Below are 22226 nucleotides of genomic sequence, written 5' to 3'. Positions count from 1 at the left end.
ACTCACCCGCACCTTATGGTGCTTTCAGACCGCAAACCTGGCTTTGACCAGGTATTTTAAAACGTTTCTAAAAACACTGCATGTCTTTAAACGGTATTTCAGTGCAGTTTTTGTCCTTCACAACACTGAACCTGTTTTAACCCATAGAAAACAGTGGATGAAAAAAAACAGGTCTGAAACGTGTAGGACCCTGCTTTATTACCATTTAGAAATACCAGTTCAATAGAACCGGTAAATTCACTCTGCACCTTTCAGACTGCACAAATTACCGTTTTAAAACGGTAAAAAAAAAATGTCATAATAATGGGTAAAAAGTGCGGTCTGAAAGGGGAATTAGATGCAGGTTGTGATACATATTCCCTTTAACCTTCTTAAGGTCACAAACGTAGTAACATACATAGTAACATAGTAATTTTGGCTGAAATCAAGTTCAACCTATCTAACTTGTAACTATTGACTTGAGTAAGTCATATCAAACTAATCATCAACTGGATCGTACAGTGAACTCAACCAAACAAAAGAAAATTTCTGTATCATGCAATGACTTTTATTTCACGTTCAAGTGGATTATACAATAACCTGGATCATCAGATCAAACAGTGACCTACATTTCTATTTCTAGCTGTCTCAATCAAACAGTGAACCTAATCTTTGTATCCTGAAATACCATAGCCAGGTTTACCAGATCACACATGTTTTGTGATTTTTGGCATTACTTTGCAGAATCTTATGAAGAACAGTAGACACACTCACGGTATGTTCTGCCCCCATGTAACTGGAGCAGAGAGAGAGGATGTCACACAGAGCTTGTTTTAGTCCCTACGGGAATATGATGTAAGCTTTTGAAATACATAATGTCCTGATGAAAGAGTCTGAAAAAAGATACCAGGGCTCGCTAAACACAACCTTTCTTCACTAAACTATAGGACTATTGATCATGTCCCCCCACTGATACATGGGATTCTGTGTACAGGTAATTTCTTCAGAGGGGTTGAAGCAATACAATGTTAAATTCTGCAAAGAACAAAGCACTAAGGTATTGCCATTAATGAATTGTTGAGCCCACAAACAAAAAATGAGCTTGTTAGGTGATCACATTTGGGTTAATAAATGTAACCATTTCAGTTTGAATATCAATAAGGAAGCGAGGAAATTGTGGTCCCTCATTACATCAGATAAATAGTTGAAACCATTGCATAATTCTAACTTGATAGATTCTTATCAACATGGGAGAAATTTAAAATAACTTTTAGTATGGACTGATGTGTCTAAATTGGTTAAGCCCCCCCAAACTACATTTCTGGGTAAGCCATGTAATGGGTGTTTTAGACCAGAGATGACTATGGTAATAAAGGCTAAAGGGAATGCAGCACCATGTGGCTGTAAATCCGGCCCAGTATCACAGGTTAACAAGCAAATAGAAATGGTCCTTATACTGTATGTATATCCTTGACTCATACATGCCTACTTATACCCCTTTTACACCGCCGCAAAACCCCGGGTCTTCGGTGGGTCAGACCCGTGGCAGTGGCGATGTAAATGGGACACGCCGTCTAACCAGGTCCTAACCTGGGTAGAACACGGTTAGGAACTGGGTAGAGGGCAGTGTAAATGGGTATGCCGGGTCATTAGACCCAGCACCCATTTACATCAATGGGAGAAGTGCAACCTGCGGACCGCAGCGCCCGCAGGTTGGACGGGGGGCACAGACAGCCTGCGCTGCTGTCTGCTATACTCTGCAGACAGCAGCGGTGGCAGTGGAGTAGGTGAATGCATGGCCTGCGTGCGGCATCCATTCACCTCCCGGACAACGGTTGGGGGTGTACGGGGGCTGGGGGCAGCCCAGCAGCACGGCGATCAGTGTTTTCCTCAGTCTACACTGCGGGTGGGCACCGCAGTGTAAACGGTGTAAATCCCGGATCCGACCTGGCTTGGATCCTTCTTCCAAATGCCAGGTCGGATCTGGGATTTTTGGTGTAAAAGGGGTATTATTTTGTCTCCTCCCCGGAGGGAGGCCATTCCGGAAGGTAGGCAATATACCTTGACATACATAAACTAAATACATTACTAGGGAAACTGATTTTCCTTATTTGTCCTTATACTGTAAATCAAACTGCTATGCACACGTGATCACCAAATGTTCAGGTAATGTCTTGTTATACAACAACTACATGTCCAGTTAATGTCTCCTGAAAAACCCAAGGTCAGCGTAGAAGAGTCTGTTCTAATCCTTATATGTGGTCAGCAGGTGTGATAGCTTGCAGCTGCAATTGTCAAATATTCCCATGCATCTCTCAAGGTCTGTCACTTAAACGTTCGAATGCCTAATGTACTAATCAGAATTTGCTAATATTTGTTTAGACCCTTAAGGTTAAATGCATTAGGAAGATATGTGTCACGTGAAGGCATCTATTTAGTAAAAATAATAAGGGAAAAAAAATAGAAAAAGCATGTTATAGCAATAGTAATTTTACAATATGTAAATAAATTCCAGACAAGTGTCTGCCTGGTGCTTGGAGATGTTACTTGTATTTTAGAAATAAGTTACATTTCCCCATTTAAGCGCATGCATATATTCCCTGCTTCTTCTTCTTTCCTGTAATCAGTCGAACTAAGAGGCAGCACAGTAACTGGGTGTCAGTGCACCCAGGGCCGGCGCCACCACTAGGCAGCTCTAGGCATTTGCCTAGGGCGCCGGCACCTGGAGGGCGGCAGTTCGCCCCTCACCCCCAGCACTGTGGTACCTGTGAAGAATCTTGCATCCCCGGCGTCCCTGCTGAGTGCTGGTGCGTGCAGGGGTGTCCGTGCCACCGGGGGAACCTGCGGCGCTGTTAGTGTGTATAAGCTTGTCGCGGCCGGCGGGGTCCCTACAGTGAATAGAAAAGAACTAGCGCTATGCGCGCGGCGGCGCGGGAAGCGCTAGTTATTTTCTATTCACTGTAGGGACCCCGCCAGCCGCGACAAGCTTTTACACAATAACAGCGCCGCAGGCTCCCCCGGCGGCACAGACACCCCTGCATGCACCAGCACTCAGCAGGGACGCCAAGGACGCAAGTTTTTTTACACAGGTACCAACCTTCCCCCCCCCGGCACCGGGGCACCCCCACCCCGACTCGCCTGGGGCGCTCCGGTGCCTTGCACCGGCCCTGAGTGCACCCTGTTGCTGCTCCTCTCCCTAATCATGTGATATCATGATGTCACACCTGGTAGGTGGCACCACTGGCACTAGGAAGTAGAGCACTGCCTGGAGCATCGCAACGATGCTCAGTGAACCTCCACAGGATGCAGTACTACTACTTGATGCAGGGTGCCATCGAAGACAGCCTGCGAGCCACATGCAAGTGACCGTGCCAATCCCAAGGCCGTGTGTCATTGCACCGCTCACATATCCCCAGGGCAGTGATTTCCTGTGTGCCATGGCAGCATGGGGTGCCCCAAGGTACTATCAGGAGACGGAGTGCCAGGGATGTGTGGTTCAGGACCAATTAAAAATATTTATGGTCAATGTGCATGAAAAAATAATACTTGTCTCTGCCAATCATAATATATGTGGACACATACTGTAGAAGTGAACCTTGTTCCTCACCATATAACTGAACCTAAAGATGACATGTAGGCCCTTATTCTGGTTCATTCCTTCAGATAAGCATTCACACGTATCAGAGCGAACGAACCGCAAAGGGACTTTTTGAAATGATGTGTAGTATTGTCCTAACATGGGCAGAGCACTTGTGTGAGAATTGGCACATACAGTAACAGCAGTTAATAATAGTGGTGCATTTGTGTGTTCAAAGAATCAAATATGTGATTAAAATGCAGAGAAGTGTAAATGGCTAAAGTGTAAAAGTGTACTTCCCGTGTTGCTGCCATGTAGTTAGTTAATTGATAAATGAGAGAAACATCAATGCTGCATGGGTGTGTATTGAGTGCAGCTGAAAGTAATGTAGCGATTGTGCATGTTGATTGTCCAACCGAGTGCGGGCCCGCTGATGCTGCAGGACTGCGAGGTGTGAGACTCTTTTTTTTCTTCCGAGTGTTTCTCATGAAAACAGGTCCGAGTGGGTCCGTGCACTCGGTGACTCGAGCACGGCGTATACGCCCAGCATTTGTTGTCACCACCCACATGCATACCCGGTTACTGCACAGTTTTGAAACCGTGCCCTGTGATATGCCCAGATTACGCCCACTGTGTCCGACCGTGCACAGCAGAGCTTTTCTGGTCGCTGAGTTCCGTGCACGGTGGAGTGCGGCTGCACATGCGCATTGCGGATGGTACGCATGCGCAGTGGGCTAAAAAACGTGCTCCGATCGAACTCTTATCCGACCGAGTCAATCAGAATAAGGGCCATAGACTCTTTTTAATTAAATAAATATTTTTTTGTGAATTTTTCAAAAAGAAACTTTTGGCCTAGGGTTGTCCTGAAAAAATGTCTTATACTCTGGAGCGACGTGATTCAAAAGGTTGGGGAACCACTGCCCTAGGGTATGGACTGCATGCAAAAGAAGAGGGGGGGGGGGGAGCACAGGCGCATCGTGGGCATACTTACTTACTCTCCTGGAAGTAGTGAGACACAATTTTTCCTATTGAAGCGGGCAACATAGGGAGACAAATGCTTGAAACACACGCCTTTTCCTGGAGAGGAACTTTAAAAAGTAGGATTGTGAGAGAGAGCAGAAGGAGAACCTGACCATCTCTTCTCTCTCCTATCTATAATTGCACATAGATATGCAATGTTTGGAGAAGAGAACAATGCCTCCTCTCCATAAATAGCATTAATGATCAGCATTAAGCCCTAGTGCGGCTACTTAAGCAAAACTCTATGAAATCTGTATCTTTGCTGCAGTTTTCTTTTTAAATATGGGGAACCGGACACATGTATTTTTTACATCTAAAATGCAGGAGAAAATACTTTATTATTTAATAAATATATCCCTAGTCCCATCATAGCATCTGGATAGCATGCCTGTGTGCAGCCTCATAAAGCAAACATGTTTTGTTTTTTTTTTGCAACATTTGTGACATTTATTTAAGGGTTGTGTATGAAATTTGACCAGAATCTTGACAGATGGTGGTAAGTAGTTTTATCCTGCCCTTCCCGCAGCCTACACCTAACCTCCCCCTCACCCAGCCTATACCTAACCATACCCCCACCACTGCAGAATAACCCTAACCTACCGTACTGCCTCATCTGCCATAGACTTTTTACTCCAGAGTTTTGGCTATGAAAATGATTAGAATAATAAAAATAAGATTTTTTTTTTATATATATATTCAAACTTTATAAACGTATGCCCCCGGCGTATATGTTAGTACTGTATCACAGGAAAGGGTCTGCTTCACCCCACCACACCTAACCATAACTCCTATACTCCAGGGTCTGTCAGGCAGGCATGGATTTAGGGTGTGTGTGTGTGTGTGTGTGTGAAGGGGGCGATCGCCTCCCCTAGGTCTGCTGTCAGCCAGGACACTATCCCCTGCTAATAGCCAACTGCTGCCCTGTCCTTCCTGCCACCAGCATGTGATGCTGTGCCCGGGCTCTGATCTGCGAGCTGACTGCTGCTCCTTCCTGCCACACAGCGCGTGATGCCACGTCCCAGCTCTGATCTGCCCCACAATCTGGTATATGAGGGTCAGTGGCAGGTAGCCCTGGGGGTAATCCACCTTCCAGGGAAAGAAGTGGGCTTACTGCCAGGCACAGAAGGATGAGCTGGGTGCACGGGAGACAATATGTGGAAAATGGGAGGAGCCAAAAAGTGGGAGGGACAATGATTAGAGGGTATATTCAAATCGCCCCCCCCCCTAGATGTACAGTCTAGATCCGCCCCTGCTGTCAGGGTTATGACCGACGGGATCCCACCATAAGTATTATGTCTGTCAGGATCCCGACTATAAGTATTTTGACACGCAGATTTCCTTCACAAAGAACTTTTAGGTACAGTACATGCAATGCACACCATAAACACATGGTGGCACCACACCCCCGACATCATATCAGGAAGAAAGGCTATGGCAAGAATGTACTATTGGGATGCATTTCTGTAGGGTATGGGGCGTGAGTTTAAGGGGCCCATTTATCACATACCTCCCAACTTTTGATGTGCTGGAGTCGGAACACACGTGCGGCGAAGCACAGTGTCTATTCTCTTCAGCCTGGGAAGGGGGGGGACTCCGAACTGCCCCCCTCCACCCCCACCGCGGGACAATGGCGGCCCCGGGCGGGACGCAGGAATGTCCCCAAATACCGGGACGTTCCCGCGGTTAGCGGGACAGTTGGGCGGTATGTTATCATTACATGTTAACCGTCCAGTTCACATTGAATATGCATTCCATGATAAATGGGCCATTATGGGTGGTCTAGCACAACCCACTGGGGTACAGACACGTCCACTATATTGCAGCTGTGCACCACATGTTATGATTGCTTATAATCTTGGGAGGCATGTGTGTGTGTCGGTTGCAAGTCTACTTTAATTCAAGCAATAATCCCTTAATAGTGAGGACATTTGAACATAAAGTTAGTCACCTTTCTCACACAATATGAAAGCAGTACCCTTCAAGATATACTTACCAGCTTGGAGAGAGAATGTGTGAAAAATCGAGACTGGGAAGCATGTGATACCATACACACAAAAAAATGGCACCTGACATAGGGTCGGAGACTAAAAAGTTGCCGACACCGGGTATCGTCCTTATAGGGGATGACACCTAAATGTTGGCTCCTCCACCGTGACAAAAGAGCCGAGAGCTTTGCGCCCAACCCTTGCAGCACCCGACTCCTGTCACTTTATTAACTGGATGAGTTGGGGAAAATAAAAGTGCATAAAACACAGGAAGAAAGTACAACTTGTGGCCATTGAGGTTATCATAGGTTATAGAGAGCTTGTATTAAATGGCTATTTGCTTCTGATGCCCCACAATCATTAACCAGGTATTTCTAAATGGTATATCATTGTGCAACTAAAGTTTAAATATATGTGATATGGGGCCTTATTTTGGTTCATTCTTTCTGACAAAATCCTTCTTAGATGGGCAAAACCATGTTCACTGCAGGTGGGGCAGATGTAACATGTGCAGAGAGAATTAGATTTGGGTGAGTAATTTTGTTTCTGTGCAGGGAAAATACTGACTGCTTTATTTTTACACTGCAATATAGATCTCACTTTGAAGTAAAACCCCACCCAAATCTAATTCTCTCTGCACATGTTACATCTGCCCCACCTGCAGTGAACATGGTTTTGCCCATCTAAGAAGGATTTTGTCAGAAAGAATGAACCAAAATAAGGCCCATGGTGAGGAAAGTATAGTAGGTATAGTAAAGGTTATTCGTGAAACCTGAAAAAAAAACATGTGGATATAAAATTGGCAATGGCATGTATACAGACAACGTTATATATGGCAATACATTCATTGCAGTAGAACAGACGGATATAGCAACTAGGTTATAAAGACCCCCTATAACAGGATTACACCTGAACGTCGCCATTCGGGTATGGCCGTAGCAGCCCAGAGCTTATCATAGAGTATTATATGCATATTAAACTGTTGATTCATAGCTGAGTGGGCACACAAAAAGCACATGCATCTACCCATCAATAAAATGAAAAAAAAAAAAACCTCCCCCAAAACCCCCCACCCTGTATAACCTATTCCCAACTTTAGGTATACTTAGATCCCATTAATGGAGAACACCCCTATACTATATTCTTTCTAACTATCGATACCCAACCATATATGGGGGCAATATACTAATGGCCTTAAACCAAGTGGACACTGGCTCCCCCGCCATAAGCATATATAGTGAAATTACTATAGGTAGTGTGGGGATAAGCATAGGAATTCACAGGATATAGTAATGTGCATCAATAGGCAGATACAATCAAGGAATCGCAATATACGAATGTGAGGCAATAGAATATAATGTGAGACAGGTACATTGGAGAGATCCTCCCCATTAAGTAGATGAAATATATCTTTAGTCTGGCCACTTGGAGACACTGTGATATAGAGTAATAACAGAACCAGTCCCATCCCCACAGGAACCAGAGTAGATATCAAGATAACAGCATAATAGAAAACTAGAGGTGTTAGCATATTCACTGGCAACAGGGGCAGCATCATTAGGGGCAATGTGGACAGTCCATAGCATGGAAACCTGGAGCGGTAGGGGACCGATTATCTGGATACGGTCCCGGTTGCAAACATACTTAGGCTGAATAGGAGACGTAGGGTTGTTGCACAAGAGTGTAGTAGTCCTGTTGCCATTAGTAGATGACTGAATGGTGTATACAAGGCAAGGTGCTTCCATAAGTAAGGCTGTAGGGTTGTTGCACAAAAGTGTAGTAGTCCCGTCGACATTAGTAGATGACTGAATGGTGTATACAAGGCAAGGTGTTTCCATAAGTAAGGCTGTAGGGTTGTTGCACAAGAGTGTAGTAGTCCTGTTGCCATTAGTAGATGACTGAATGGTGTATACAAGGCAAGGTGCTTCCATAAGTAAGGCTGTAGGGTTGCTATCAAATACAGGATAACAATAGACAAAAAGAAAAGTTCCACTGCTGCCATCTTCATGTGCGACGCCATAGACAACAGGGGGTGTTTTCGGCTGCATAATCTCAGGGTATGTGGAAGTTGCAGAGTTACAACAGATAGGTGCAGCATCTGTGACCCTGTCAACACAAGCATCAGGGGTATACGAGAAGGGAAAGTCGACCACTTGTATCCCCTCAAGTGTGTGAAGGAGTCTTTGGGTGGAGGCTTGAATATATGTGAGGATTTGAGAGACATCCAGGGCCGCGTTAGAAAACGTGCAGTAAATTGGATCAGAGTAGAGGTAGAAGTAGGAGAGTATATGGAGCACTGTCCAGCACTACAATAATAATGTGCATCCCAATGCACAGTGACAGGAGTACCGTTTCGGAGGCCAGGGGAATAATAGAGGGAGCTAATCCACTCACTGCCCCAAGGATACCAGCCTTTGCACAGAGAGGAACCGAACCCGGAAAGTCTAAGATGGCCGTGGGCACACCCTGACCATCGAGGGGTTTCTGCTGGACGGCAGGAAGTTGCAGGGAAGGTCCAGTCCAGGTCTGTATGTAGCGCTAGCAAGCACAGAGAAACGTCCAGCAATTTCACCGGGTAGGATGGGGGAGGACTCACTAAATATAGCATCGGCAGAAGCTTATGACACTGCACGGAGTATCACGCAGATGGGCCCACTGCTGGGATATCAGACATATAATGACACAGGGAAGTTGTTATTAAAGCATCAACGGGGATGCAGGAAAGGTTCCCAAACCAGTCTGGCTCAAAGGGGGAGGTAAACCACGCCCCCCTGGCATCCTTTTAATTCTGTCCTTATCCCCTATCCCATAATAATCCTGTGCCCCAACACTATGCCTTGCCATTAGTTTTTGTTAGCTCAATTGCAGCAGATGTGAATCGGCCTACAGTTTCTGGGTGTTTCAGCTGTTCAACTGATGATTATGTTTATTTTATTTTGTTTGAAGATAAATATTTGACTATCAAAATGTTAAATGTTTTAAAGTTACAGTAAATAAAACTTAAGTAGTGTGGGCGAGATGCACCAATCTAAAAATGCCGTAAACCCCCCGTTTTCGGGGTTTTTACCTCATTTTCATATGCAGCAAAGCCCCACCGCCAAGGCTTCACTGCGGGGGGTTACGCCAGTTCTAGATGGAGTAACCCCATGGAAGCCTATGGGCTTCCCTTCGCGTCCCACGCCGCCCCGCCGATCAGCACCGCATCCCCCTCACCTGTGTCCGGGCAGCCTCCTACTGTGCTGCCCGGACCAGTGACCTCCCCCTTCCTGCACAGCTTCCGGGTGCAGGGAGGAGGAAACGGGGGGGGGGGGGGGCAGAACATGGGGGATATGAGGTGTGTAGAGGGGGGCAGCACATGGACAGAGGGCAGTATATGGCACCACGATCTCCCCCACGGTTTGATTCTGTCGCTTCTTCTTCTGAACCTAGAAGCAATGATAGGATGGGTCAGCAGCGGTGACACGGCGGCGGCCGACTAGTCCCTCCGGAGGTGGGAAGGGGGGAGATTTGTCGCCACCGCCGGTGCAACTCACCGCCATGGGGAGGGGGCTGCAAACTGCCACCCTCCAGTGGCCGGCGCCCTAGGCAAATGCCTAGAGCTGCCTAGTGGTGGCGCCAGCCCTGGCCATATTTATCACAAACCCACATCTCAGATAGGAAGTGATACATTTGACCAAATTTACAATGTGATATTTAAATACATGTCAAAGATGTATCAAATGCTGAATACAGTGTCAGAGCTTGTGAGAAAACTGATGCTGGGTACACTGATGGCTCACCGTGCTTCAGGTAAGGGGTTTGATTAGGACCTGAATGCCGCTGCGTGAAATTGCAGAGGCCTGTGATCAGATAGCCACTGCCCTGACAGAGTAAACTTCTGCTCCGTGCAATTATGTAAATGACTTGCAAATGCATCGCTGACTGCCGCCCATCTGTAATCCATTCGCAACACTCATCATTGAATGACTTTCCAAGTCTGTGCAAGTGTAACTCTGACCCTTCCACAAGACTGCAACATAGAAAGGCTGATCGGAGCTGGAGTGGATGTCACACGCCCTCCCTGAAAACACCTGGGGGCCCATTTATCATTCAATATTTGTGGCTAAATCGGGGGGTTAGCCGAAAATATTAGGAGAGACCTCAGCAGGATCTCCAGTTCCTGCTGTGATCCCTTCTGCACCGCCGCCGGCCGCCTCCCCCGTATATCAACATCTTGCACCATCACTTCACGGTGCGGTAACGGAGACCCCCCGCGATACCTGTATTGTGGTGTGTGGGGGGTCTCCGCCTCCTCCCTGCTGCCTTCACGCCAGGGACAGCTAAGGAGGCTGTCCCCGGCGCCTCCTCCTCCCCCTGCAGCCGGAAGGACGTCCGGTTGCGTTGCTAGGGGGAGGAAGGGCTTACCTTCCAGGGTCCAGGAGGACCTGCAAGAAGGTAAGCCCAAAAGAGGGGGAGAGGGGTGGGGGGGGGGGGTCGGCGAGGCAGCGGGGTTGCAGCAGGCGGTGAAAAGAAGCCCATAGGCTTATACCCTGGCCGGCGAAATTGGTGCGGTCGGGTAATAGTACATAGGAAAATGCTGTAAAACACCCCCGTTTTACAGCATTTTCCCCTTAGTACATCCCGCCCTAATGCCGGGAAATGGTGCTGATGATAATGTAACAGCTACATAATGTGGGCTAGGTGAAATGAGGGAGATTGCTAGACTAATGAGGGAGAGAGGGAGATTGCTGCTATTTCAGGGATGAACTTCAGAAGGCAGGAGGGTAGGTAACTATGCGCATGCTTGGTCGTTCAATAATCAATAGACTTGTGAATTTGCACGTCTGAGATCAGGGCTGAATAACCCCCAAAGTTCCTCTCACTCAGGCACAGGCACCATTCCCAATAAGTGTCCAGTCAGGGATAAATCATCTGCAACGAATGAACCAGTTAGTCAGAGCAGCCAGCCATACCCGCAGAACATGTAGTAGTCTTTGTGAATATGTAGCATCATGACACGACACTGTCTGTGTCACAGGAAACTATTAGGTACATTTCTCCCCCCCCAGACTGTCACTCACTGAGTGGAACTGAGACTTGTTGCCGCCTCTCCCCACCTCAAGGGTGGATCCCTCCCACCCCTCTATAAGATCCCTCTCCCGGCCTCTGCCGGCAGCACATAGTATTGGTGATCCCATCTCTGGTCGTGGAGACAAGTCCCAGCTTCTCCTTCTCAAATGGGCCCCGTCGCCTAGCGTCTAACCCCCAGAGCCAGGCTCCTGAGGACATAACAGTCGGAATACAGGTAAGGCTATGTGTGCCTGTACTAGGAGTTGTGCTAGTGCTGTATGCGTGCTGGAGTGCAAGCTCTGCGGGCTAGCCTCTGCCCTCCCTGGAAAGTGCCAACAGTGACTCCGTTCTAAAACGTGCAGACAAGTATCAGCTGTGACCCCGGATAGGAGACTCGCTTACTGCTGTAGTGGCGCTGTTGGCTAGCACTGACGGCACCTTAAGGGTTAATCTGCTGGCAGTGCCATGCTGTAGCGTGCCCACAGGATATTCACCATGCAGTGTACCCGTATAGACTGGGGGAAGGGGGTGACGCCGACTAGTGCCATGCTCTGTTGTAGCGTGGCCTATTTCTATACCCATATGCGGTAGGGTGGCTATTATTCTTCTAGCCCACCACGTTCCTGCCTTGGCACTGCATGGGGCTACATGCTGTACTGCCAACTATTAGGCAGCCTCCACAAGTTCTATCTGCTGCAGTTGTAAGCTCTTCGGGTGACACATCAGACATGCACTGTATACAGAGATGTAAGATAGCGGGCAGAGTCCAGGCCAGGCAGCAGATGGCCGGGCTAGTGTCGCTGGCGTTTCCCTGTGTTATTATGGCTGCTGGGGAGGGGGAGGCGCATGGCTGCTAAGGAAGGAAGGAGGGAGGGAGTGCGGATCAACCAGTTCAGACCAGTTTCCAAACTAGAGAGAGAGAGACACAATCATCACTAACCCAACCTAACCCCTTCCATCCTGTCTGACTATTATGTGTCCTGATAAATCGTTTATAGCACCAACATATTGCAGTGTATATAATATATATTAGCTGGGCACGTTCATATTTTGCTCATACATGCTAACAACCTCTAATGTGATCGTTATATATAACAAGTAATATGCAATGATTGTAGGGAGGGAAGGAAGGAAGGAAGGAAGAGGAACGTACATTAAGACATGGTGCACTGCCAAGTCTCCCCCGCCCCCTTACAAATATTACTGGCAGGTGGCTAAATAGAGTAGATGCTACTTTTGATGCCCCAGTGATAGATGCAGCTATTGCAGTGACAGCAGAATATCCTTACAGCTCTAAACCAGTCCAAAGCGGTTCTGGTTACTGCTGAGGCTGCGCTGTCCCCCCTTCATCCCCCTCCTCTTGTGAGCATTAATAGCTGATCTGTTATCTAACACATTGGCGTATTAGCCAGGTGGCACTCACCTGCTGACCACACCATTCTATCTCTGCAGTTCACTCAAATATGTGACCACCATCTAGATTTCGTGACATATGGCTGTGCAAACGTTATTTGCCACCTCTAGCAGATAACTTTGCTACAAAGTGTAACAATATTTGTTTTTACTAGCAAATATTAACCTTCCTATAGGGCAAGCACATTATCCTTCATTTTTTTTAAACAAGATTAAAAAGTCCATTAACTGCTTGTGTTTAAAACTGGATGTGAAACTTGATAACATTGGGTTTGTACCCAGAGCCTTTACACAAGTGATCATGGGGTCAATGGGGACACTACACTTGACCTACTTCCAGTTGCTACAGTAAAGTGTCACTTTACAGGCTGTGGGAGATGTGCTAAAACACAGAGAGCTAAAGTACCAAACAGTCTTCTAACTACTATGTTTGAAAAATGACAGTTAGGTGCTGGTTGGTAGCATTCTAAATCTGATCTTTTAAAGTGTACATACTGTAGAGGCGATTGGCCTATTGTTTCCATGGATTATAGACAAGATTTTGCTAGATAGAAAGGTGTCTTGTATAGGGTAGTTAGTCCTAGATTTAATGTCACAATGCACAGGATATATCCTTCCTTATCATGGGTTCTATTAAGGCCTGGTAAACCTCAGAGCAATTTGTTCCGGGACGATCCAACATATCACTGGACCCCTGAACCTGTCAGCATGGTATCATACCATACCAAGCAGAAGATGTCACGTTCAGACCATGGTAGCGCCATGCCCCATCTTGCCAAAATCATTCTGTTGTGGCTGTAGAAATTTAAAATAACTGGTTTAAATTATATAATAATCATAACCTCATTATACCCCTTTCACACTTAGGGGTAAATTTAATAAGATGGGAGTTCTGTTGAAGATGGAATTTTTCCCATAGCAACCTCTAGAATTCTATTATCTTCTAGAAGGCGTTAAAGAAGAAGTAGAATCTTATTGGTTGCTATGGGCAACATCCAATCCTCAATAAAACTCCCTCCTCAGTAAGTTCACCCCTTAGCCTTTCAGCTGGGGCTTGCCGCTCAGCCCAGGTCCCTGCTATGTGTGAACAGACCTGACCCAGTTCAGGTATCATTTGTCAAAAACCCTGCGGCTGGCTTTCAGACACCATAGCATCTGCAAGCTAGAAGACCTGAGCCCGCTGTGGACAGTGACTACCGTAGTTACCTGGGTTTGTCACCCATGTGTGAAAGAGGGCTACTACTGAAATCATGGCTTTAACACTAGCTTAGTGCCAGGCTGAATCGGGTTGGGATCATATGGTCGGCCACAGGAAGGTTGACACTCAACAGTAGTGTTCACTCTAGGAAATTTTTAGGGCAGTTTGCTGGCCACTGTGCGGGCTCCCTCCCCCCTTGAACCAATGACCTCACTGCTATACAGTAGCTACCGATGGCAGGTCTGCTGTGCATTAGGAAACTTTTCTTTTCCATTTCTTCCCCAATGTAGTTTCTTCTAACATTCCTATCAGACCTAACTGCTGACATTTAGCTCCTTCTGCTAAAACTTAAAACACATGCTGTAATTGGCAGCAGCACTAGATTCATAGGAAAGTTGTGTAATATGCCCACTCTAATCCCTGCCACATTCTTGGTCTGTTTTCTTAATCCCTTTCTCAGGCTATGGTTATGAAACCTGGGATACACTTCCCACATAGATTTCGGTGTTCTGTTATCTTTAAACAGATTCTATAAAGAAAATAAATCCGCAAGTTCTCCGCTCTGTAAATAATGTAATTGAGCTAGAATCCTTACGAGTGGTACTTTCATCTGATCTGCTTATTGATTTTAAAAATCCTGTTTTTCACAATGGCTTAAAAATGCTAATTTTTACCGTTTTCCAAGGTAAACTTAACACACGGGGCGATTTCAGGGCATCTTATAAGCAATCTGACTAGATCCCTTAATAAAATGCCCATGCATCGCTCTGTGTGTAGGGGCCACAGTGATGTGTAGCCAAGCTCATCGCTATCGCCCAGCAATTAATATCCAGCATGCTGGATAATCGTCAGGCAGGGCCAGTGTTCTCGGTGGTGAACACTGGCCCTGACAGATCACTCAGCACAGGGCTGTGTGCTGAGGGATCTACATTGCTCAGCAGTGTCGCCCTGTGTGTGGGCCACTTGAGACCTTGTCCCATTTATTTAATTGTATACCTCTTTAAGACCTCTGGTACTCTTTCAATATAGCAGCTCTCAATAGAATTATTATATGAAAATACACAGTTGAAACCTTTATCTGAGGATCTTCGATATCTGCATGCCTTTCTAGTATCTGGCTATTGGGGAAACATTTGTGTAATTACTGTGATTGACTGACTACATTACCTTCAAATAGAAGTCATTTTTGCTAGCTTCTCACAGACCTCCTTTTTGAAGCCATTTCCGTTTACCGACCATATCTAGCTTCTAAAGAGAAGTGACTTATTGGAACTGAGCTTTTCAACAGATGCTTGTATACTTGTCTCGGAAGTGGGCATGAATTGCCAGACACCATACATAAAAACGCCTTCACAGAGTCCAAGCTCATGAATGTATCGAACTTTGAAGTTGATCAATTCTTGTGTTCTACCACTCCCTGCAACTATATGTATATTCAGCTTAAGGTGCCCACACGCAGTTTGTTTTTATTTATTTTTTTACCAATATGGCCCTTTCTGACTAATCTGAACGACCATTCATTCAAAAACTTAGTGTGGGCTTGATGACTATCTGATGCAGGTGCCTGCAGGTTGTTCATCGAGCTTGCTATTCCTTCAGCAGGCAGAAAGACGATCAACCCGTCCTGCATCGTTCCAAGTGTAGGAGTGATGAACAATGTGGCCATGTCCCGGCACCCTTGCCACTGGCGGACGGAGAGAGGGGATGGCGGTGGGCAGGAGTTTTAAACTCCTATTCAATATAATAGGGTGGTAGCTAATTGGGTGAAAGCTCTCGCAGCCAATGAGTGACCACCCTATTCAAATGAATCTGGAGTTTTAAAATCTGCTGCCAGCGACTGAGGGGTTGGTACACCCCTGATCATTGCCACACAGAAGGATTGAGTAAACCCTCTGGTTGTTTACTCAATTGTTCTGTTTGTGACCATGATTAGGGGTGTTCTGGATTTTCAAGGACAATTGGATCCGATATCTATCTGTGTTTGGGCACCTCAAGCTTTCTAAAGTCTTAAAATGTCTTATGTTAAACCTCGTCACATTATCTACTGTATGTTGCGTTTTCGGGGCTTCCCTTAGAATAAAGATCATGACAGCAGCATCCCTGCCCTACAGGCTAGCTCAAACTTGTTCCTGGCTAGAGAATAGCTTGCCATACAATTCATTGCCTTTCACTTTTATCTTACAGGGTTTTTATCATCTTAAGGAAAACAAGGTTTGAAACATGGCATCCATTCCATCAAGTGGCTCTCTTGTCGCAACCCATGACTATTACCGCAGTGAGTATCTTCCTAGGTGTAGATAACTGTAACCACCATATACATTATTTGTTCTGTGGGAAAATCTATATTCCCTTAGTACTCTGTGTCCTACATATCTGGAAACAACCTACAGCGTTTTACTTGTTTGAGAATATGAAAAGCAGGAGTTCTGTGACTACTGTATTCCCCAAGGGCAGAAATAACAGTATGTTAAACTTCTCCTCCAGGGGTAGTCTACACACAAAAAAATTACAGGAGGTTCTCACAATAATACCCCTTTTACACCGCCGAAAAATCCGGGTCAGCGGCAGGTCAGACCCGGATCTTCGGCGGTGTAAATCCCTAACGCTGTGTCCCTTTACACGGGACTTCTACCCAGGTCCTGACCTGGGTAGAACACGGCTAGGACCTGGGTAGAGGGTGGTGTAAATGGGAACGCCGGGTCGGATGACCCGGCTCCCATTTACATGAATGGGGAACGTCCAACCTGCGGACCGCAGCGTCCGCAGGTTGGACGGGTTGTCAGCCTGACACTGACAGCCGGTGCTGCTGTCTGCTATACCCTACAGACAGCAGCGGGGGAGGGAGGTGAACGGATGCCTGTGTGCGGCATCCATTCACCTCCTGTGCGACGGCGGGGGGGGGGGTGCGCACGGTGACTGGGGGCAGCTTACCTTAGTGCTGGGCTGCCCCCAGCAGCGTTCCGGTACGGCGGCGGCGATGATTGGCGCTTGGAGATGAAATCATCCTGTCATCTCCAAGGGAGGGGGGGGGGGGTGCGGGCCGGGCTGTCCGCCCGGTGTAAATTGCACTAAACGCCGCACCCGGCTTGAACCTGGGTCTAAAAAGCCGGGTGCGACCCGGCGTTTTGGTGTAAAAGGGGTATAAGTCATGGACTTGCTGCCAGCTGCACTGCTCTTTTATGTTAATTGGGAATGTCACTTATATTGTCCAGACTCCAGTATTCCCATGACTCCTCCTATCAGATGAGATAAGGGTGTGCATTGGTTGACTCGGTAATCTGACTTTCATCACAGGCTTTGTTTTTTTGTGTGTGAACAGCACAACCCGGTTTGAAATTCCCAAATGTCCAACCCTGCTTTTTTAACTGGGTTGGAGAACCGGGTATGCTGACCCAGGTTGGCCCATTCACACTGAAAAAGGACCAGTGTTGAAAGGCAAATTACAGGTTAGAACTGATTCACCCTAAAATTTGCCAGAAGTGAGAATGGGGGTCCTGCGCTGCAGTCCATGGCATTTAATTGTTGGGGGAAAAGCAGTGACCGTGGTATTACTGGCTAATCTTGCAACTCTTATGGGGCATGTACACAGGGGGATTTGATAAAGAGATGTGTTCTGAGCAATTTAGTCCCACAGTCTAGATACAATAGTCTAGTCCTGGGGTAGCCAACCCTAGTCCTCGAGCACTACCAACAGTGCATGTTATGCAGGTCTCCTGACAGAATCACAAGTGAGCTAATTAGCTCCATCTGTGTATCTTTTAAAATGTGTCAGTGATTAATGAGTGCAGCAGCTAGGTTGTCTGGGAAATGTGAACTGTTGGTAGCTCTCGAGGGCTAGGGTTGGCTACCACTGGTCTAGTCCCATACACATGGGGTGAGGTGAGCTTTGTGCTCAGCATCACTGAATCACTCAGCGCTGCACCAGCAATATGTGCAGAGTGATCTGTCACTGCCTGTATTATCAATAGAGACCACAGGCAATGACTAGATGTTTCAAGCATAGAAAGATGACAAACATAAAGTAGTGTCTTTACTAAAAGTTGCTGGATGTTCTGCAACCACATGTAAATCTGGAGTTGGACAAGCAGACCCCTCTCCTGCTCCCTCTGACATGCCAGCAGATCTTGTAGGACTGTACATGATTCAGGTAGTTCTCATTGTGCATATACTGTTCTGCTGTAGCTCCTAAAGGCTACCTTTTTTCTGTCCTGAATGTTCCTTGTAACATGTCTATATTATATCATTTATTAACTGATGTTTAATCTCAGAGTATGTTGTTACCTTCTAAGTTGTCTCTGTATTGAGTATAATCCTAGGACACTGGACGAATACCATGTTTGTTTCCTTTTTGTAGGACGCCTGGGATCCACCTCCAGTAACAGCTCCTGTGGGAGTGTGGACTACTCTGGCGAGGTTATTCCTCACCACCCAGGTACATACTGCCACTAGCTGCAATCTAGTATCAGGTGACGACCTCTACTGGGAGTGAGAAGTCTGTACTGTATAATCACACTTTGTATTTGTTAACCATATAATAAATACACGAGTTAGTTTGAACATATCTTTACTGGTATTGTTTATATAGAATGATGGCTCTGACCGCAGTAATATTGACAATTTAAAGTCCAAATTATTTTTTGGGGGGAAAGGTGTAAAGGTGCATACGCACTGTACTTTTTTTTTTTTTTTTTTACCATTCTGAACGAAATTGGACAAAATATCTTTCAGTATGACTGCGACGAACAATGAATGATGATGCTGCGCATACCCGCAAGTTGTTCCTCAAGATTGGCTTTTGCAATTAAATACACTTTTTCTTGCTATCCCACAGGTCTTCCAAAGTCAGATCCTGGTCACTGGTGGGCCAGTTTCTTCTTTGGTAAACCATCACATCTTACAATGACCACTGTTACGGAATCCCCAGAGAAGTGAGTATACTGCAGTTGTATCTGATGCTATGAGTGGTGATAATTATAGAGCTGTTGTAGATCTTCCTTGCACGTATCCTATAATCTTTGTTTTGCAAATGAGTTAGTGGAGTTACTCCCTAAACATTTCCTGACTTGTGCCAAGTGACCTGTCTATACCTGTTTCAGTCACGTTCGTTACATACATGTGACTATTGGATGACACAGTGCTGAAGTATATTCTGCAGGATCAGCTGTACATCGCTTGTTCATGATGCACCACCTATATATATAATGGAGATGATGGTTATGTGGAGTAGTAAACTGCCAGGAACCACTACCCCATGAATGTTGGTCATGAAGTATCCCCATAATGATGCCTATACCTCGTGAATTCATGGACCGTGTTGTCCAAAGTACTTACTCAACCCACTTTTTTTTTTTTCTTCTCCCTGCTTGGATCAGCCTCTTATGGAAGACTTCATAAATTATGGGCTAGACTTGGTACTCCCACCAAGAATGGCTGTGAATTTCTTTCTGTAGTTTGGACCTTCAAATTAGAGTGGAACAGTAGTGGGGTTAACCATAGACCAGGGATGGGGAACCTTCGGCCCTCCAGCTGTTGTTGCAATACACATCCGAGCATGCCGTGCTACAGTTTTGCTATTTGGCAATACTAAAACTGTTGCAGGGCATGCTGGGATGTGTAGTTCAACAGCTGGAGGGCCAAAGGTTCCCCATTCCTGTCATAGACTGTGGTTGGTTGCTGGTGGCTAACTAGTACAAGTAGATTATGATGTGCAGCTCTACAGATAATGGCTGTACTTGCCTGTCATATATGAAACCAAGCCTACTGTTCTCTGCCTAGCTAACCATTACAAAAGTGTCCCTAAAACAAATGAAATAACTCAATGCTATCTCTTACCTCTACAGCTCAGGAAGCTTCCGCATGACCAATGGCCTGCTCCCATGTGGCCTGGCTCAGGAGACTGTGAGGAAGAACAATGTCAGTGACACAAAGTCTGACTCCAGTGCCTCTGCCTGATCCCTTCATGCATTCCCCTCCTCACTTGAAGACGCTGGGTGGCGGAGCCCAATCCCTCCCCCAACCCCCACCCCTCTATTATAGACTGCTCCCATTGCTTTAGTCATCCATTTTGTTTTATTAATTTTATGTTAAAATAACAAAAATAAGCTGTTTTTACTACATCGGTCACACTGCAACATTCTTAATTGTTTGGTACTTTGCCTTTGAGGCCTTTTCTTTTGTATTTGTACTTGTGTAATAAAGGTGAGCAGTCTCACATGGTTTGGTTATTAGAATGGATGCCTGAAACTAGAAAAATGTAACTCACACAAAATTTCCTCACCTTTTCTGAAAGGGCTTGGCACTGCCTGATGTTCCAGCAAGGAACAAATTGTGTCTGCGAATGAGACCATACATATTCTATTCATTGTTATGGGCGGCCGCATTGAGTAATGCATTATGCACAGCAATGACCAGTATAGCTAGATCTAGAACACCTGCCAGCCTTAGATGTTTTCTCTTCTTGGAATGATTGGAAACCACTTTGCAACTCTAAAGCATAAACAAGAGACGTGGTATCTGCACTAGAAATGGATAATGCAACAGGTGGTATAAATCCCACTTTAATAAAATAGGTGTAAGCACAATAAAAAAAATATATGTATTTCACCCAAATTTGGTTCCTGCTAATGCAGTGCCTGTTCCTAGGATGCCATACTATGAGATTTCCCAAAATACATGGATGAAGAACATCCTTTATTAGATTGTGGGGACTCCTAGCATGTGGGGCTCCAGATAAATGAGGGTTCCCTGCAAATGTCCAGTGAAACGGCTGTGGTGGGTAAAATGTTCCTACAGGATGATGTATCAGAATGATTCTAATAAACATGTTTGCTCTGCTAGCAGCTTTTTCAAGGTGACCTCTGAAGCTCTCCATCCAGGCTGTTTGCATTTTGGGGCATCTCATAGTGAGGCATCCTAGGAATGGACACTCCATTAGCAGGAACCTAAAAGTAACTGAAGCGCAAAAACAGAGCACAGGTAACAATTAGCAGCACCATTCTTAATACACAATATAGCAGAGATGTAGTAAGCAGAGGATCAGTCTGCGTGTTACCAGGAGTAAGTAGCCAATGGTAGAATTAATGAACACAAATGAGGAAAGATGGTAGATGGGCAAGAGGGCTGTGAAAACGAGGGAAGAGGGCTCTGCTCCAAGTAGTTTACCGTCTTATGGGTACACTCCAGCACGATGCGGGTAGTCACAGGAACATACGACCCGCTGACTGAGCCGCCGACCCGCACAGAAAAGGCACCTGATGTGATCGCGACCCGCACCCACTACAATGGTCGTTTCTCAGATTCTACCTGCTGCAGGTAGGATCTCAGAAAAGACCTGATGACCCGCTGGGCAGCGCATCGGATCAGGACAGCATCAAAACGGCAGCGAAATGGCCCAAAACACAGCCAGTTTACATACAATCGGACGAGATTGTATCTAAATTGGCTCATTTTGGGCCAAATCGTCCTGGTGTGTACCCCACATTAGAGGGAGGGGAGACAGACAGGCGACATGAGGTGCAGCCAAGGAGGCCTGATGGCCGGGGCATGAGGGGACAGTTAAGGAGAGCGGCCTCTGTACTAGGTTATGCAGGAGGTTTGATGAACAGGAGTTTTTAATGAATGTTTGAAGCATTGCGAGGTCGGGGAGAGCCTAAAAACAGGGAAGCTCATTCCAGTGAAGAGGGCAACATGGTCTAAATCTTGGATACACGCATAGGATGCAGTGACCAGGGTAGAGGGGAAGGCAATGGTCATTGGCAGACCGGAGAGGGTGGAAGGGAGTGTGTAGGGAAATGAGGTTGGAGAAGTTGAGTTTGAAGGGGCCCTGTATGTGAGGATGAGGAGTTTGAAGAGGATTCTTTAGGGGAACGGGCGCCAGTGTAAATTTTCTTGAAGGGCTTCGCAGAAGATAAGTCTAGCTTCAGAATTGAAGACAGCTAGCTGGTAGCGTGAGCGGGCAATGAGAATGTTACAGTAGTCGAGCCGTGAGATGACCACTGAGTGAAAA

At 46.2% G+C, this 22226-nt stretch overlaps 1 protein-coding gene and 1 long non-coding RNA gene across 2 annotated transcripts in view; one reads left to right on the top strand and one right to left on the bottom strand.

Moving 5' to 3' along the window:
* Window positions 1-13085, bottom strand: part of LOC146007950 (uncharacterized) — a 44534-nt gene extending 31449 nt beyond the window's left edge. Inside the window, exon 1 of the long non-coding RNA XR_014444430.1 lies at window positions 13034-13085. This is a non-coding gene — a long non-coding RNA (uncharacterized LOC146007950). The remainder of the gene's footprint in view (window positions 1-13033) is intronic.
* Window positions 11689-20432, top strand: PPDPF (pancreatic progenitor cell differentiation and proliferation factor). The gene is made up of 5 exons (XM_083146753.1): window positions 11689-11845; window positions 16406-16496; window positions 18576-18653; window positions 19053-19149; window positions 20062-20432. The coding sequence occupies exons 2-5, from the start codon at window positions 16442-16444 to the stop codon at window positions 20171-20173; spliced, it is 342 nt and encodes a 113-aa protein (XP_083002879.1). The 5' UTR covers window positions 11689-11845; window positions 16406-16441; the 3' UTR covers window positions 20174-20432.
* Window positions 20433-22226: the final 1794 nt, after the last annotated feature.

The sequence above is a fragment of the Crinia signifera genome, chromosome 6 (genome assembly GCF_055691185.1).
Source record: "Crinia signifera chromosome 6, ASM5569118v1, whole genome shotgun sequence".
Lineage (NCBI taxonomy): Eukaryota > Metazoa > Chordata > Amphibia > Anura > Myobatrachidae > Crinia > Crinia signifera.
Note: the sequence above shows the minus strand (reverse complement) of the source record. Positions and strands in the feature narration are given on the sequence as shown.